Source organism: Triticum aestivum, chromosome 3A, assembly GCF_018294505.1.
Source record: "Triticum aestivum cultivar Chinese Spring chromosome 3A, IWGSC CS RefSeq v2.1, whole genome shotgun sequence".
Classification (NCBI taxonomy): Eukaryota; Viridiplantae; Streptophyta; class Magnoliopsida; order Poales; family Poaceae; genus Triticum; species Triticum aestivum.
In genome coordinates this window covers 42870682-42888299 of record NC_057800.1, presented here as the reverse complement: position 1 = coordinate 42888299, position 17618 = coordinate 42870682, and the positions used below count along the sequence as shown (strand labels likewise).

Genomic DNA, 17618 nt, shown 5'->3' with positions numbered 1-17618 from the left:
ATGTAATAGTGTGTATAGGAAAAATGTTGACCATGTATTAAAAGATTGTAATCTTGTTTTTGAAAAATGTTAATCAAGCATTTGAAAAATGTTTAAAATATGTATAGAAAAATGTTGACCATGTATTAAAAAATATTGAATATGTATTGGAAAAATGTTAGACATGTATTAGAAAAATATTGTTGACATATAGAAAACCAAAAGAATAAAGAAAACCAAAGAAGAAACAAAAAAAGAAAATGAACAATAAAACTGAAGAAACAAATGCAAAAAAGAATGAAAAAAGAGATGAAGAAATAAATGAGAAAAAGGAAATAAAAACCCGGAGAAAACATGCTCAAATCGCCTCAAGTAGGACGCGCCCTCCTCATCATGAATGGGACGCGGGCAGGGTGGCTAGCAGCGCCAATGACCATAGTGAGACTTCCTACCGGCTTGGAGGGGCCGGTATAAACCTTGGCATGGGTAGTCCAGGCCGACGACATGAGCCTCGGGCTAATTCTTGGGCCCGTACCCGAGCTCTAGTTTTTCGTTTTATAGAAACAGAAAAAGCTGAATACTTAAATTGGAGTATATTGTTATTTGAAAAAACAGGCTTAATACTCTCTCTAGGCTTTGTAGATGTTTCAGATAGTGTGCAAAACAGCACAATTTCACCTGTCTGAAACGACTTATAAAAGTGAACGGAGGGAGTAATACATTTGAACATTCAAAAATGAACAAGAATAATAAATATGCTCGGTCCAACTGTCATATTTAACTTGCTGATGACAAGTGACCAATGAAAAATGCTCAAACAGTAGATCACAAACTTAATTGCGTGCAGTGAAAAAAGAAGAACACTGCAAACTTATGGTGATTGCGGTTTGTCTTTTAGTGCAGCCGTTGATTAACCTTTGTCCTAAGCACAAGATGGATCATCCATGTGGGACCATCCATGCGTAAACAAATATTCCCTCTGTCCCCAGATAAGTGTGGCTGATTTAATACAAAGTTAGTACTACACAAAAGACACACCTCGCTTCAGTTTAATCACAGCCAGCAGTCTAAATAATCTAATATTCCGGTTGCAGAGAACAGAGCTTGCCCTTCATACTTGATGCTTTTTCCACAGACAGCTACTTCAAAGTGCGGCTGCGCGCCTCTGCCTTAGTCATCTTCTGCATTTCTGCTCTCCGCTGAGGTTCCCATCATTGACCTCCCGAAATTCATGCACACGTCGTGCCGTGTTCAGTCTGCAGCTCTGTCAGCTTAGCAGCATGGCCCATCCACCAACCACTTCCTGCAACAAACCAGGGTATAATTTACAATCCGACCCAAGTTCAGAAACGAACGAAACGAAACGCCAGTTCTATACTTCTATTTCAAGAAATTCAAGCATTCAAAGACAGGTTCAGTACAACAAAGGCCTCTGGCACCAAGTTCAGAAAGAAATAAAATGAAATAGGTTGGTTTCATCCAAAGAACGTCATGACACACATTTTAAGTACAGCAAAAGTCTCCGGCTCAAGTTCAGGAAGAAAACACAAGAGGAAATTCGATATAGTGCAGCCTGCCCAGCTTGCTACAGATCAAGGTATTTGCACATCCTTACCATTGACAGGCTTAGTATGTGTCACGTGCGTTTTGCCTGTCGAAGCGAGCTGTGGCACCGGTCCTGGCTGACACAGTTTTGCTCAGCATATTGTTTGAATTAGGGAACAAACAATATTCAGAAGTAGTTACAACAAGCAAATAAAAACAAGGCATCCATTACAAGAAATGTATTCCTGGGTTAATCAAAAGCAAGGACAATATGATGACAAACGTGTGGCAGTCCAGCATGAGCGTAGGGGGTACATCCATGTGGACATCTACAATCACAATAGATCCAAGCAATTCTGTTGCACAAGCATAATGGCCCAATATGTACTATTTATGCAGCTATCCAATATGATGAGGCAGAAAATTGTGTTGCAAGAAACTAAGAATACAAATTAATTGTGGTTCACACAATCAAAGACACAAAACAAAATGTGCAACCAGTATATATGCAGTGTTCATACCTTGTGCTTTCCTTGCCATCTAACCGGTAGATAGTGTGTAGACATCCAGGTCTTCGCCATGAAGTCGCTGGCGCTGGTTCTGAAGCCCAGGCACCCAACGGGAAGATATCTCCTGCATATCCTCGCCCAACCCCAGCTGCTGCAAATTGCCCAACCCCTCTACATGGCTTAAGTTTGGACAACCACGTACTTGTAGTTTTGACACTTCAGGGAGGTTGGAGACCTTCTCCATGCCTTCACAATCCTCAATCACAAGGAGCTCAAGCACTGGGAGGTCATTCACGGCCTTCAAGCTGTTCGCTCCAATTAACAAGAGCTCCTTTAAGCTGGCGGTGTCCTCGCCAAGCTGTCGCGGGAGAGCACTCAGCTTTGGGCAACCTTCGACTTTCAACTTCACCAAACGAGGCAGCAGTTGCAATCGTATAGATTGGGCATCACCGTTACGAATCTCATCACCACCATCGTCTCCTCCTTCATCAACAACATTTTCCACTTCCTTAAAAAAAGACCACTCCTCCCAGTTGGGCATATCCTTGACGAAGAACCATTCAAGTTTAGGGAAAGCAATGAACTCATTGCTTATGGGTTCACCCACCCTGTAGCCAACAAATTCAGGTCCAACCTTGGTAACTACATGTGCTCCATCAATTCTCAGAAACTTCAAGTTTGGTAGCTGTCCGACCGGTGGAAGATCCACGCATGATTGTAGATTTTTTAGGAACAAGTGTGTTACTGAAGACAAACAGGTGGTACCAAACCACGTGGGATACCTCTGACCAAAGAATCCAAAGATATAGAGGGTTTCCAAGTTGCATGGAGGTACTAGCAGCTCAAAGACCTTCTCAGCATTGCAAACATCTTCTGAATATGGTCCCTCTCCATGTGTGGTCCACTCTAGCACCAATTCTTTTAGATGTTTTTTGTCCTCCAGCACTACATTTGTATGAAAATGAGCCGTTCTTTCCAATTTAACAAGATTAAGATACATCATTTGCGGCAAAGAAGACAACTCTTCCAACTTCCACCCATCTTGTACATCAGCATTATCACTTATGTCGCCGACAAGAAATCCGCGTAATTCAGTGAGCAAATTTAACTCTCCTATCCCTTTTGGAACCTGATTTACTTTTGTACCAGTAAGACGAAGACATCGTAGATTGCACAATTGGGTCATCGCCGACGGAAGACTCTGCAGAGCATAACAATTTATCAAGCTCAATACTTGAAGGTTCTTTAGGGATCCAATGGATTCTGGAAGATGAGATATGCCCGTATGACCAAGATCAAGTAGGCGTAGATGGATCAATTTTCCTATATAATCTGGAATGTTTTGCACAATTGAGTAATTCAGGGCCAGAACACGAAGAAGTAGAAATCTCTTGAAGAATGTATCCTCAATTTTCCATGGACCATAAAAAGCAAGGAATGTCCTCACCTTAACTACCATGTTATCCATGCTAGTTAACACTAATTTATCCTTCTTATCGACAACAGAAAGGCGTTGCAATTTTGACATATTCTCACCCCTCAATGTTTCAGCGTCTCCAATAAAGCATTCGTCCCGTGATAATTTGCAAGCAAGCTGTCTTAAGAGGTCATGCATTCTGCATTGAGCCTGGTTAAAAATTGTGCCATCTGGTTGGAGGAGATTCCGATGGATTAGCTCATAGTAGTACTCTTCTGCTGTGTGTTCTAGTAGCTGGCCTTGTTGCTCCTCAATGAAGCCTTCAGCAATCCATAACTTTGTAACTACACCACGGTAAATGATAGAATCTTCAGTATACAAAGCACAGTAAAGGAAACACTGTTTCAGACGATGCGGTAACTCATCATAGCTTAGGTATAGAGTGCCTTCTATTTCATCAGAGAGCATCCCCTGGGAGCCAGAGTATTTGCCTAAAAACTTTCTCCACTCATTCTCGGTTAGATCTTTGCTTGCCAAAGCACTAGCAGTAACCTTAATTGCAAGAGGGAGGCGACCACATTTATCAACAATCTCCTTGCCTGTGTTTCTCAAATTATGCACTTCTTTCTCTTCGGCAATGTTCATGCTCTTCCAAAGTAGCTCCCATCCCACCTCTGCTGACATGAGATCAACTTGATGGGTATGTTGTATGCCTATTCTCATTGCAATTTGATCATCTCGCGTGGTTACCAATATTACTCCAGAATTTGTTGTATGGAATGGGGTTCTTAATAAATCCGTCCAGACATTGGGATGCCACACGTCATCTAAAACCAGAAAGAAACTCTTCCCTTCAAATGTTTCTGCAAGCTTTCTCTGCAGTTCTGCTATGGTTTCGCCTTGCTCATGATACACACCAATATTTCGAAGAACCTCTTTTAGAACAGTTATTTCATTGTAGTCCCGCGAAACACAAATCCATGCCTGTAGCTTGAAGCTTCCTTTTATTTTTTGGTCATTGAATATTTTCTGAGCTAGTGTTGTCTTACCAACTCCTCCTGTTCCAACAATAGCAAGCTTATAAGACTTATTTGCCTTGTGAGCAAGTGCTAAGTCTACCAACTTCTTGCTTGAATATATGATCTCCTTACCCACAAGGTTGGGCTCAACAAGGTTGGAACTTCTTATCAATTTGGTTGTTGGACCATTTCCAGTAGGCTGTGAACTACTGCTGAATGTTAAAAATGTTGTATCTTTCGAAATGTTCTCTATCCTTTTGTTCAGACTTCTAATCCGAACAGCAATATCGTGGGGTGACCCGATGTTACAAAAGCAAGAGGAAACTGAAAGTCCTTTATAGGAAGCTGATTTGCTTGATGATAATGGATGGTCAGGCAGTAGTTTGCTTCCTTTGCATCTAGCCATGTCCAAAATTTCATCAACATCATATATAACATCTCTCAGTTGACCAAGCCAATTGTTCACTGCAAGCTCTTTTGTCCTCCTTTTCTCAGCATCATATATACACCAACGTATTAGTTCTACCCGTCTCAACACTTCTGCAAGCTCTTCTTCCACCCCTAGGATTAGTATGGCCTCATCACTAATAATATTTTGCAACTTATTGGCACATGACCCAAGCAAAGATTCTAGTATGGTTGCCATTGCTCTGAGAAACTCAGCTCAGGAGGCCCACCAAAAACATCAGGTTGACCTGTTGGGGGATGGCAAAACTAAAGGGTGAAAACGAATTCACAAGGTAAACATGCTTTCAGAACCGAGACAAGTCTTAGAAGGCGTGAAAAATATCACTATTGAGTTGCTATTTACATTTTCAATAAATTTAGCATAATGAAGCTCTGAAACGTACAACATATTCAGCACCCTGAGTAGTGCCACATATTGTGGTCTAAAATCCTGAGTTGGCATTATATATTCTCATTTTTTGTGTTCTACAAATTTACATGTGCTTTATTTTTGTAAGTTAAAATGATTTATTGGTATATGTTTTCTCAGCTGAAGGGCCATCCCATGGCAGCTTCAAAACAGTGTACATACTGAACCAGAGAAAACGTTGCTTTAAGTGTTACATCTTAATCTATTAAACAGATAGATTAGTCTTTACCTTAGAAAGCAGTCTTCCAACAGGGAAAAAACCATCTACAGTAGGAATCAATATTGATGACCTTGAAGACACGGTTTGCTTCGATCAACCCATCACTGCTTTCAAGACCTCACAAGGTTGAGCGCAGGCCAGGATAAAAATAGAGAAGAGAAGAAAATCAATCAAATCACCAAGAATAAAACCATGCTGCCATCACCTGCAGTAGATCATCTAAAAAGTAGTGAACAAAAGCAGTGCCGCGATTATGGATCAAGGTGCAGACCATTGAGATGGAATATATACCTGAATACGGGTCAGTAACTAAACTGATAAGGCACTGATGAGCGTGCTGCAAGAGGAGAGAGGCACGGTGCGTGTTAGCACAGATCCACAAACTGTTTCCTATCTCCACCGGACCATCTGAATCTAGCTTCAGTTAGTGATCAGTGGACCAAGAGCAAAGGAACGAACACGCGTGCCGAGACAAAATTTCCTCAGAGTTGAGTAGATGCATACCGCGATCAACGGGAGAGAATAGGGCGAACAATATCTTCAAATTCTCTTCTTGAATTCCTGATGCCTTACCTGCCTACTGGATACAAGCAAGAGAGCACATAAAGCACTGGATGGATACCCAGAGAGACAACACTAGGTGGTAGAAACTAGTCCCCCTCCTCTGCTTCTCTAGTATAGAAAAAATGCAGGGTAAAACAAACAGCCTATTCAACAAAGGCGGCGAGCTGCGATGGTGAAAGAGACTGGCGAGCTGCTTAGTCTTGTGAAAGAGACTGGCGAGCTGCTTAGTATTAATTCATTGCTGTGTAGTAATTTAGTTGTAAGCATTCGTCACTGCCAACTGCCCAATGATGCATAGATTAGGCCAAGACAATCATACTTTTTTTTTGATAAAGGGGATCCTATTGACTTATGCCAGTCCTAATTTGAGTGTACAAATTGTTGTACCTAATGTGCCCACCTCATCATCTAGACAGATAGTGCAATCTTTCTTGCGCAGAGAAATCCTCCCGATGCATTATTAGTATTCAACAAAAAATTGTGTAGCTGAGGTTACCTGGCTGGCTGCGCCCTCTCCTGTTCCTGATCTCACCCTCATCCTGGCCCTCTGCTTCTCTCCAGCGACGGCGACGGCGTCGGCATGCGGGCAGTCGGAGCCCAGCCGCCACCCCGCCTCCTCTCCCTCCTCTCGGCCGCCACTCCGCCGAGCCGAGCCGCGACCCCGCCACGGCCACTCCTCTCGAGTCTCGAGCGCAAGCACGCCGACTCCCGGCCGCCATCCCGTCGCCTCCATCTCCCCTCGCCGGATCCCAGCGGGGCGACCTCGCCGACGTCCAGCTGTCCTTACCCCGTCGCCTTCTTGGTCCTGGGCTCCTTTTCCCTGGCCCGAGCTGCGCTGCACAGGCCAGCGTCCCGAAAAGGGTGCCTCTATAACTCGCTTCTTGTGAGCTCTAAAAATGCCGAGCGTGTTCTAAAAAAGGTTCATGCGCAAAAATAAAATCATCACGTATTTAAAAATTATTCAATAGTATGTATTTAAAAATTCTCCATTCTGTTTATAAAAAAATCATCTCATATTTTTAAAAATATTCATCAAAATTTTCAAAAATGTTCATCATGTTTAAAAAAAGTGTTAAAAGGGGAAATTCCAAAAACACAGGGAAGAGTGAAAAACATAAAAATAATAAATAGAAAAGATAAAAATAGTAGGAAAACGTAAACACAAAAAGAATAAAAATATGTTCACTTATGTACATTTCTAAATGTTCACGTATTTTGGGGCCAAAAAATATGTACTTTGGAAGATGTTCATCATGAAACAAAAACATTGTGCTGCACATTTTTTTAAAAACTGTTCATGTAAACATAAAATATATTCATGAACCTAAAAAATGCTCATGCCTTTCTAAGAAAATGTCTGTGTGATTTAAAAAGTGTTTGCACAATTATAGAAAATTGTTTATATTTTTTGAAAATGTTTATTCATTTATTGTAGCAAGAAACCAAAAATAAGGGAAACCAGTAAAGAAGCATAAAAAGAAAAGAGAAAATAGGAAGGAAATAAAAATGTCAGCAATTAGAGAAATAAAAAATAAAATTGCAAAAAACCTCAAAGAAAAGAAAATAATATTCTCTTCGTCCCAAAATAGGTGAATGTTGTATGAAGTCCGCGGCACCTATTTTGAAGCGGAGGGGAGTATGAAAAAACATGGTCCAAATTTTTTTTGTAGCAAACAACATTTGCCTTCTGCCGCTTGGTCCAAGAAAACCAACACATAAACTTTAGTTATAAAAATCAAATGAAAACACATCTTCCTTTTCGCTACTAGTTTGCATTGGGGCGCGGGCTTATATTACATACATTGGCATCACAATCAACTCAGGTCTACAATTTAAGATCGGACCGCCTAATTTTGACCGGGTCAACATTTTTTCATGCTCTCTTAATCGATTATTTTTAAACTATGTTTCTTAATTTTGAAGCTCTCCTATTCGACTGAGGTATTTAATTTTGGATTTGATTCATATTTTGATGCGTCAATGATTTTTCAAATCAATCGACAGCAACCGGCCTAAAAAATATATCAATCCCGTGCACCCTCTCACCACTTAGAAAAATACTCCCCAATTGTTGAGGTCTCATATAGTCAATTCAGGAATCCAATTTGAAATTGGGTTACCTGATTTTGACCGGGTCAACAATATTTTTTCTCTCAAGAAGCTCTCTCAATCATTTCTTTTAATTTACCATGCTTCCTAATTTTAAATCTCTTTCATTCGATTGAGGTATTTAATTTTGGGCTTGGTTCAGGATTTAGGCTGAATCAATAGTTTTTCGAATCAATCGGCAGCAGCCGACCTACAAAAATATATCAATCCCGGGCACCCACTCACCAGCTAGTAAAATAAAATATCAATATACGATATTGTAGCATAAATGTAGTATATGCAACCACCAACGCAAAAAAAATTGCATGTAAGTATGAGTTAACACAAAATCACACCTTGAAAGCCCCACCAAAACACCACATTATAAATAAATAAAAACATACCCCATCATCTTCCCCGCCCGTATTATATTTTTTTAAACATCGACACCGACCATACCAAATAAGTAAAATATAAAAACTAATTTCATAATGAATCTAATGACACCGATTATATTTGAAAGTGCGTTATATCGACTAGAGGGGGTGAATAGGCGATTTTTATGAAATTCTTCACCGAAGAATTTGCCGCTGAGAAAATTCCTTAGCGAAGAACTACTAGCAGCGGAATAAGCACTCAAAAGTAAACATAACAAAATACAAGCATAGTCATCATGATGAAATGAAGACAGGCACAGAGTACATGAAGCGTAAGCACAGGATAACACAGGATAAAGACAAATAGACTGAAGAAATTGAAAAAGTCTTCAGTCAAAGTCTTCAAACACAGATATGAACAAACACACAACACAGTTATGAGAAAATGAAAGAGTTGAGGGAATAGAACCAGTAAGCTTGGTGAAGACAATAATTTGGTAGATCAGTTCCAATTGTTATCTCAGTTGTATGTCTGGTTGGAGCGACTGAGTATTTAAACTCGAGGACACACAGTCCCGGACACCCAGTCCTGAGCACGCAGCTCAGGACACCAAGTCCTCACCGTATTCTCCTTGAGCTAAGGTCACACAGACCTCGCCCAATCACTCGTGGTAAGTGTTCAGGTGACTTCCGAACCTTCACAAAGTTGGTCACTCGGCGATTCACAATTCCTCTTGGATGCTCTAGACCATGACGCCTAACCGTCTGGAAGAGGCACAATCTTCAAAGGTAACAAGCGTCGGATCCACGCAGAATCAATCTCTTCAGTGATGCTCAATCACTTGGGGTTTGTAGGTGTTTGGGTTTTTGGTTTTTGGTTTTTCCTCACTTGATGATTTTCGCTCAAAGTCCTCAAAGGATGGGTTGCTCTCAAATGACAAGTGTCAGTTTCTCTCGGAGCAGTCAACCAGCTAGTGGTTGTAGGGGGCGGCTATTTATAGCCTAGGGAGCAGCCCGGCATGATAAGACATAAATGCCCTTCAATGATATGACCGTTAGGTGGATAGATATTTTGGAACAGCTGGCGCATAGCACAACAACGATCGGAATTTTGAGTAGCAAAATCCTCAGGGCTATCATGTTCCTCACTATGTAGGAAATCTGCACTGGCGAATTCATAACTCCTTAGTCAGAACAAATTCCTCAGAGACCAGAAGAACTTCATCTCTGTCACTGAAGAATATGACTGGGCTGTATGAGATTTCCAATGGCTTCACTCGAAGGGATTGGTAGGTGTAGGATTTTGTGTTGAGCATCACATGAAAAAAAATTCTTAGTATTTCCTCGACCCCCTTTAACAGTACGATGTTTCCTATGACTCAAGAAAGAGAAAATGAAACTACAAAAACAAAAGTCTTCACGCTTCATGTTCCTCGAATGAATACCAAGTCTTCACGGTCACACCAATTTCTTCACTTTCAAAGTCTTCAGAAAGTCTTCAGAAATCCAAAGTATTCAGTCGAAGAACTTCATTTTTAGTGGTCGACTTTCTCTGTAAATATCAAACTCCTCATAGACTTATAGACATGTGTACACTCACAAACGCATTAGTCCCTTAACCTATAAGTCTTCAATACACCAAAATCACTAAGGGGCACTAGATGCACTTACAATCTCCCCCTTTTTGGTGATTGATGACAATATATGTTAAGTTTTCAACGGGGATAAACATATGAAGTATAAATACTAATATTGAGGAATTTGATTGCAAGATATAGAAGAACTCCCCCTGAAGATGTGCATAGTAAGGAATTTGCTTTTGAAACAAAGCACACTTGAAGAGTTGAATCATGGAGATCTTCCCCTATATCTTGTAACTCATACACGCATTTGACATATAACAATGAAGAATTTGAAATACATGATGAAATATGATGACTGATGTAATTCAGCATGCGTACATTAGCATATATGAGGAATAAGCATGCACAAAAACATATCAAAAGTATCAGAGCACCATCGGGTTTAAGTTTACAACTCGATCCAATAAAGTCTCAGAAGAACGAGAGTTGTAACTTGAAAAAAATGCCCATATAGAAAGACCCGCTTGAAGACTAACTCAAAATTCTCCCCCTTTGTCATCAAATGACCAAAATGATCGAATATAAGGACTAACGCCCCTGAAGAATATCAAGTTGATGAAGGAGCGCCAGCGTTGTTGGGGTCATTTGTCGTAGTAGGGCCTGCCGCAGTGTCGTCCAAGTCTTCATTCTCATCAGTGTCGCGCGATGAAGAATATGAGCTGGCCACCAAGGAAGGAACCTTGACCTTCTTGCATTTCTTCGGTGGAGGTGCAGACCAGACAAAATCTTCCTTGAGACCCATTTTCTTTAGATTTTCTTCACCATACAGATGTGACAGTATTACCCAGGTGCGACCGAAGACTTCATGGAGGTAGTAATGGTTTTTCTTCACTTCATTGTGTGTAGCAGTCATGTTGTGAAGAAATGAATCAAACTGACGCTTAACCCATTTATGATTTCGATCCACCTTCTGGTGAAGACTAAGCAGAAGCTCACGATCAGTCATCACACAAGGAGCAGTGGCTTGAGGAGTAGACTTGGGTGCATTGGCAGAGTCATGTGTGGTAGAGTCATCATTGGTGGAATAAGAGGCAGCTTTGCGAAACTGTCCATCCAATGGACGAATGCCTTCATCTATAACAGTTGGTGCCTTGCCCTTTTTATCAACTAAGGAATAGGTCTGCTTAAGGACTTCAATCGGGGGCAAGTAGCTGAGGTGATTCTGAAAATCAACTTTGTAGTTGAGTGAAGACCTTGTCCCGAGGAATCTCATAATCCAAGGTGCATAAGGCTTCAGCTCAAATGGAGACAGTGCAACATTTGCCAGAGTCCTCATGAAGAAATCGTGATAATTGACAGGAATGCCATGAACAATGTTGAATACCAGATTCTTCATGATGCCAACAATTTTCTCATCAGATGAGTCGTGGCCTTTGATAGGACTCATTGTCCTCGTAAGAATACGATAGACAGTTCTGGGCACATAAAGTAATTCCTTCACGAGGAATTTGGTTCGTGGGGCCTGACCTGGCTTCAAAGGTTTCATCAGAATCTGCATGTAGTGATTTGTAAGCTCAGGTTCACTGTAGATGCAATGAGCTTCTTCAAGGGGAGGACTGAGTGGTAAGGCACGAAGCAATTCAGAAGCTGGTGTTGTGTAGTGAGTGTTTTCAGACATCCAGTCCAGCACCCATGAATTCACATCTTTAGAATCTCCCGTGATGTGCAGCATTGCATAGAATTGAAGAATCAGTTCTTCATTCCAATCACAGATGTCAGAGCAAAAGTTTAACAGTCCAGCGTCGTGAAGAACACTAAGGACTGGCACGAAACACGGCAAAGATTCCATATCCACGTGAGGAATGTGCTCATGGTATAAGATTTTCTCTTTGTTGAACAGCACTGAGGAATAGAAATTGGCTTGACTAGCAGTCTAGAAACGCCTCTTCCTAATGCGAGCAAAGTTATAAGGGTTGTAGTCTTCGAAGAAGACATGCTCGCCGAAGAAATCATCAGCCTTGAACTTTTGCTTGCGTGAGAATAGATTCTTTGGCTTGGGCAGAGGAGTGTCAGTGAGTTGCATCACGACCTCAGGAATCGCAATCTCAGGTTCTTCAGGCTGAGGAATTTCTGGTTCCTCTTCAGTGGCAGGCTGCGTCTTCAGATGTTCAGCAGCAGCAGTTTCTTCAGCACTAGTGGCTGGAATTTCCTCATGTATAGATGAAGTGTGGTGAGTTTCTTCAGAGCCCATTTGAACAGTTTGTGCAGGGGACTGAGGTATTTGCTGCAACGGTGTGAACATTGGAGAGTTTGGATGCAGACTTTCCCAGAATTCATCACTCATCATGGGTGTGGAGCAGCCAACGTCCACATCTTCATTTTCCATTTCTTCAACACCAGCCTCTTCAGTTGTGAACTAAGGCATAGGCGAGAAGATAACAGGTGTTGAAGAGATCTCATCCACTTCAATTTCTTCATCAATCTGCTCTGACGAAGCAGCAGAATGATTTTCTTCATCAGATCCGCTAGGGATCTCATATTCTTCACCAAAAGGAACAAGGTCCTTTGATGGCATGGTTGAGATTGGAACAACATCAATGGAATTAGCAAATGAACTGATCAAAGGCTTCATCTTCTTCGGAGCTGAAGAATCTGAAGTAGCTGATGTTTTCCTTTTCTTCACTGCTGCACGCTCTGCAGCCTTGGTTTTTTTCACATCTGATGCAGATGGAAGGATCGGAGTTGGTGTTGGCGCAGCAGGAGCAGAGGAATCTAGTTGATTTTCTTCAGGCACAACTAATGCAGTTGCCCTGATTTCTTCAGTTTTTTCAGGCGCACCACTAGTGGATGCCCTGGCAATTTCTTCAGCGGCTGGAATGCAGTCATCAGCCCTGGAACTCACATTTTCTTCAGCTGCCTGATTTTCATCAGTGGTGCTGTCATGTTCTTCAGTCGGCTGAGCAGATGCTTTAGCCTGACGAACTTCCTGTTGCGTTGGGGCTGCAACATTTGAGGTGAAGTTATCAGCGAGTCTCACAAAACGAATTTTGGCTCCAAGCCAATCAGCATGGTATGCGTCAAATTCATCATTGAGTTTCTTGATCTCAGATTGAGTAGTGACAAGTTATTCAGTTGTCATAGAGACAACGTTTTTCTTCAGATATCGCTCCTTCTTGTATTGCGCTTTCTTGATCTGCCTGGCCTTCTCAAATTTCCATTTTTCTTCTTGAATGAAGTGAGTCAGCATGTGACTTTGGCCAGGAGTCAGATTGAAGTCAGACATGGGAGTGTTGGGGTCCTTGTGCCAAATGTCAATGTATTCAAGGATCAACTTGGGATCCAAAAGTAGTGGCACATCTGTTCCCTTGGCTCTAGCGGCCCTGACTTGCCTATCTCTGATGATTTCAGCAAGTTCATCATCATCAGGTTTGTCTTCTTCAGACGGCACTTGAAAGGCGACCTGCTTCTTCTGAGGACTAGGGCGAGGGCCTCGTCCAGCAGTGGCCTTTGTCTTCAGTAGAGAGGGTCCCGTTGAAGAATTTGGTGCAGCTGAGGAACTAGCTAAGACACCTGAGGCAATGGAGATGCCAGTAGTCCTTTGGCACGTGGCGAGATGCACAGGTGCAGAAGACTTTGTCGGAGCGGCCGAAGACTTTGGCGGAGGAGCTGAGGACTTTTGAGGAGCAGGAGCAGCATGAGGAATTTGCCGTGAGGGCTTTGAGGATTCTGGCCATGAGGGCATTGCTAAGGAACTTGGCCTTGAGGGCACTGTTTGTGAAGCACTTGGCTTGCGCGCAGGCTTCTTTGACATAGCCTTCTTCGGCTTGACAACAGAGGCAGCAGCAGAGTCTTCATTGAATTTCCTCACTGCTTCTCTGGCTTGCTTAGCCAACTTGGCTTGGCGCTTGGCCCATTCATCAGGATAGTCCTCACCACGCTTGAGGCTGGTGGGATCAGCTATTTGGCCAGGTGCCAATGGAGGTCTTGGGCATGGAGTATTGAGTACGAATTTCTTCATGTATTTGGGAGTGACATATCTGTACTCCCTACACTCTCTTGCCTATCTCCTCTCTATCTTCTGAATGCGCACCTTGCACTGATTTTTTGTCTTCCTCAGGAGGTGTGCAGTACCCAGCATATATATCATCCGGGATCTCAAACGCTGTGTTGACCTCAACTCTCTTTCCTCCTTTCTGTGGCTTCTTACCGTCGGCCATTTTCTTCAGTTGAGAAATTTGAACAATTGAATTCTCTGAAGAAGTATGCAACTTTTCTTCGAGGAACGCTGCAAATGAGTTAAGTTGATGAGAACCTAGTGATTCAGTAGCTGACATGAGTACCTGTGAACAAAGTATAGTTGCGAGGAATTTGGAGAGGTCATATGCATTCTCAGAAGGTTTTGTAAAAACAACAAGTTTGAGGAATTTGACCAGATGAGTCTTGAAGAATTTCACTAAGTGTTCTTTGTCTTAGGTTCTAGAGATGTGTAGATCAAAAATCCACACATTTGAGGAATCTTGAAGAAAAACATAGCTTAGAGAAACGAATCAAGAGCAGATGATATGAGAGGTGTTTTAGTGTGTGAAGATATGAAGAAAAACACCTTTGAAGATTTTGTAGATAATCATTAGAATCAACGAGGGTAGCAAAAGTAACTTTTAATTACCCTGGATGAAGAACACGATGAATAGTGAGGTGGAGAGGTGAAATTCATCTGTGTAGATCTTCCACGCCCTAACTCGGCGGAGAAAGATGGCTACAGCAGCGATGGAGTGAAGATTTCCACGGCCGGCGCGAGTACGGCGGCGACGAGGTCGAGGCAGTGAAGTTCTTCCTCACCAACGACGATGAAGTAGCGGCGGTGCTAGGGTTTGAGAAGCTCAAGCTGGAGAGAGGTCGAGCGGAGTAAAAGAAGTGAGGAAGGGGAAGAGGGGTATTTATAGCCACGCTGAAAAACTATTTGCCCGAAATTGGACGAACGTGCCCCTGACCCTTCTCATTCGCATGACATGTGTCACCCACGTACTGAGAGGTGGAGATCGTGTACGATCGTGGGTAAATGGATAAGTGTATCGTGGGATGCGGAACGGTTTGAGCGGCAAAGCCGAAAATTTAGATAAGATAGGTTTTAAAATTTCGTTCGCAATTTCTTCAGCTGACAAGGACACAGTGAAGATTTTAAACGAGTTTCAAATAGAACGCACATGAAGAATTTGTGAACAGATTGGGTTGAGTTTAGCATAGAGGGGGAAGGGTCCGATCACATTCACTTAGCAGAAAAACCAACTTGAAGAATTAGCAATAAGTGAATGCTGTAGAGAACATAAACTAATATATATATATATAGCCAATGAAGAAAAATGACGGAAACAGTGAAGACAATGCAAAGTTGAAGAATATGAATAACTGAGGAATTCCAACTTTTGGTGGTGGTGTGACCCACCATATAAGAATGATGATTTCAGACACCGCATACAATTATTGTAGGGTTCTGAGAATCAATTCTTCATTAATTTCTTCACACTAAGAGTGTTATTCTTCATTGATTTGAAGAAAAACGTTTCTTCATGTGTTGCACATCTAAGTCATCAATTTTGCATAAGTGTTAGGATGAGTGTCCTTTTTAAAGAACATTTGAAGATTCTAGGATATTTAGCTCACACCGCAACTTGCTAAATCTCTTCTCATCCAAGGGCTTTGTGAAGATATCGGCTAGCTGTTCTTCAGTCTTCACATGCTCAATAGAAATGTCGCCCTTCAACACATGATCACGAAGAAAATGATGACAAATCTGAATATGCTTAGTCTTCGAGTGCTGAACTGGGTTGTGAGCAATCTTGATGGCACTCTCATTGTCACAGAAGAGAGGCACATTTTTCATGTTGACGCCGTAGTCCTTGAGAGTTTGCTTCATCCATAGCAATTGAGCACAGCAAGAACCAGCGGCAATGTACTCAGCTTCAGTAGTAGATAGTGATACGCAGTTCTGTTTCTTCGAGGACCAACAAACCAAAGATCGTATGAGGAAATGACATATACCGGATGTTGACTTGCGGTCCACACGATCACCAGCATAGTCAGAGTCAGAATATCCAATGAGATAAAAAACCGAGCCCTTGGGGTACCATAATTCAAGTGTTGGTGTGTGAGCTAGATATCGAAGAATATGCTTCACAACCTTATGGTGCGATTCCTTCGATGTAGCTTGAAATCGGGCATACATGCAAACACTAAGCATTATATCTGGCCTAGATGCACATAAGTACAATAAAGAAAAATCATGGAGCGGTATACCTTATGATCGAAGTCAATACCATTTTCATCAGTGCACAGATGGCCATTTGTGGGCATAGGAATTTTGACGCCTTTGCAATCTTGCATGCCGAATTTCCTCAGTACATCCTTGAGGTATTTCTCCTGCGATATGAATATGCCATTGCGTTGTTGACGAATTTGAAGACCTAAGAAGAATTTCAACTCTCCCATCATAGACATTTGATATTCTTCACTCATTATATATGCAAATTCATCACTATAACGTTGGTCAGTACAACCAAAGATAATATCATCAACATATATTTGGCACACAAACAATTCACCATCATAAGATTTAGTGAAAAGAGTAGGGTCGAGTGAACCGGGTTTGAAGCCTTTCTTCATGAAGAATTCCTTCAAGGTATCATACCATGCCCGAGGGGTCTGCTTGAGGCCATAGAGGGCCTTGTTGAGTCTGAAGACTTTGTCAGGATTCTTTGGATCTTCAAAACCTGGGGGTTGAGCAACATATATTTCTTCCTCAAGCTTACCATTGAGGAATGCACTTTTCACATCCATTTGATATAAAGTGATATCATGATGGTTAGCATAAGCAAGTAATATGCGAATAGCCTCAAGTCTAGCAACAGGTGCAAAAGTTTCATCGAAGTCAATTCCTTCAACCTGTGTGTAGCCTTGAGCTACGAGCCGTGCCTTATTCCTCACCACAAGGCTATTTTTATCTTGCTTGTTGCGGTAGATCCACTTTGTGCCAATGATATTGTGCTTGCGAGGATCTGGACGTTTGACCAGTTCCCAGACATTGTTGAGCTCGAACTGATGTAATTCTTCTTGCATGGCCTGAATCCACTCAGGCTCCAGAAATGCTTCATCTACCTTAGTGGGCTTTGTGATAGAGACAAAGGCATAGTGCCCACAAAAGTTAGATAAATGTGAAGCTTTTGAGCGTGTGAGAGGACCTGGTGCTTTGATGTCATTGATGATCTTTTCAACTTGCACTTGTTTTGCAATCCGAGGATGAGCTGGTTGTCGTTGAGGAATTTGATCAACATTCTCTTCAGCACCATTTTTTTCAGGTGCATTAGCTCGATGTTCTTCATGTTCTGGAATGAATTCTTTAGCAGATTCTTCAGTAGGAATGACATCCTCGGTAGCCTTGAACTT

The 17618-nt window shown here is 41.8% G+C and overlaps 1 protein-coding gene across 12 annotated transcripts; it reads right to left on the bottom strand.

Moving 5' to 3' along the window:
- Nucleotides 1–708: 708 nt before the first annotated feature.
- On the bottom strand, nucleotides 709–6978 carry LOC123060110 (putative disease resistance protein RGA4). 12 transcript variants are annotated; one of them, XR_006427786.1, is made up of 8 exons: nucleotides 6627–6976; nucleotides 6071–6146; nucleotides 5858–5974; nucleotides 5576–5771; nucleotides 3481–5164; nucleotides 2046–3234; nucleotides 1595–1657; nucleotides 709–1282 (listed from the first exon to the last, which is right to left on the bottom strand). XR_006427786.1 is itself a non-coding variant. In XM_044482678.1 (6 exons), the coding sequence occupies exon 5, from the start codon at nucleotides 5113–5115 to the stop codon at nucleotides 2065–2067; it is 3051 nt and encodes a 1016-aa protein (XP_044338613.1). In that variant the 5' UTR covers nucleotides 5116–5164; nucleotides 5576–5771; nucleotides 5858–5974; nucleotides 6071–6146; nucleotides 6627–6975; the 3' UTR covers nucleotides 709–1282; nucleotides 2046–2064. The 12 variants fall into 12 exon arrangements, 1 of the variants encoding a protein (XP_044338613.1); XR_006427785.1 differs by having other exon boundaries at nucleotides 2046–4508; nucleotides 4602–5164; nucleotides 6627–6975; XR_006427780.1 differs by having other exon boundaries at nucleotides 2046–5164; nucleotides 5576–5785; nucleotides 6627–6975.
- Between the last annotated feature and the right edge of the window lie 10640 nt (nucleotides 6979–17618).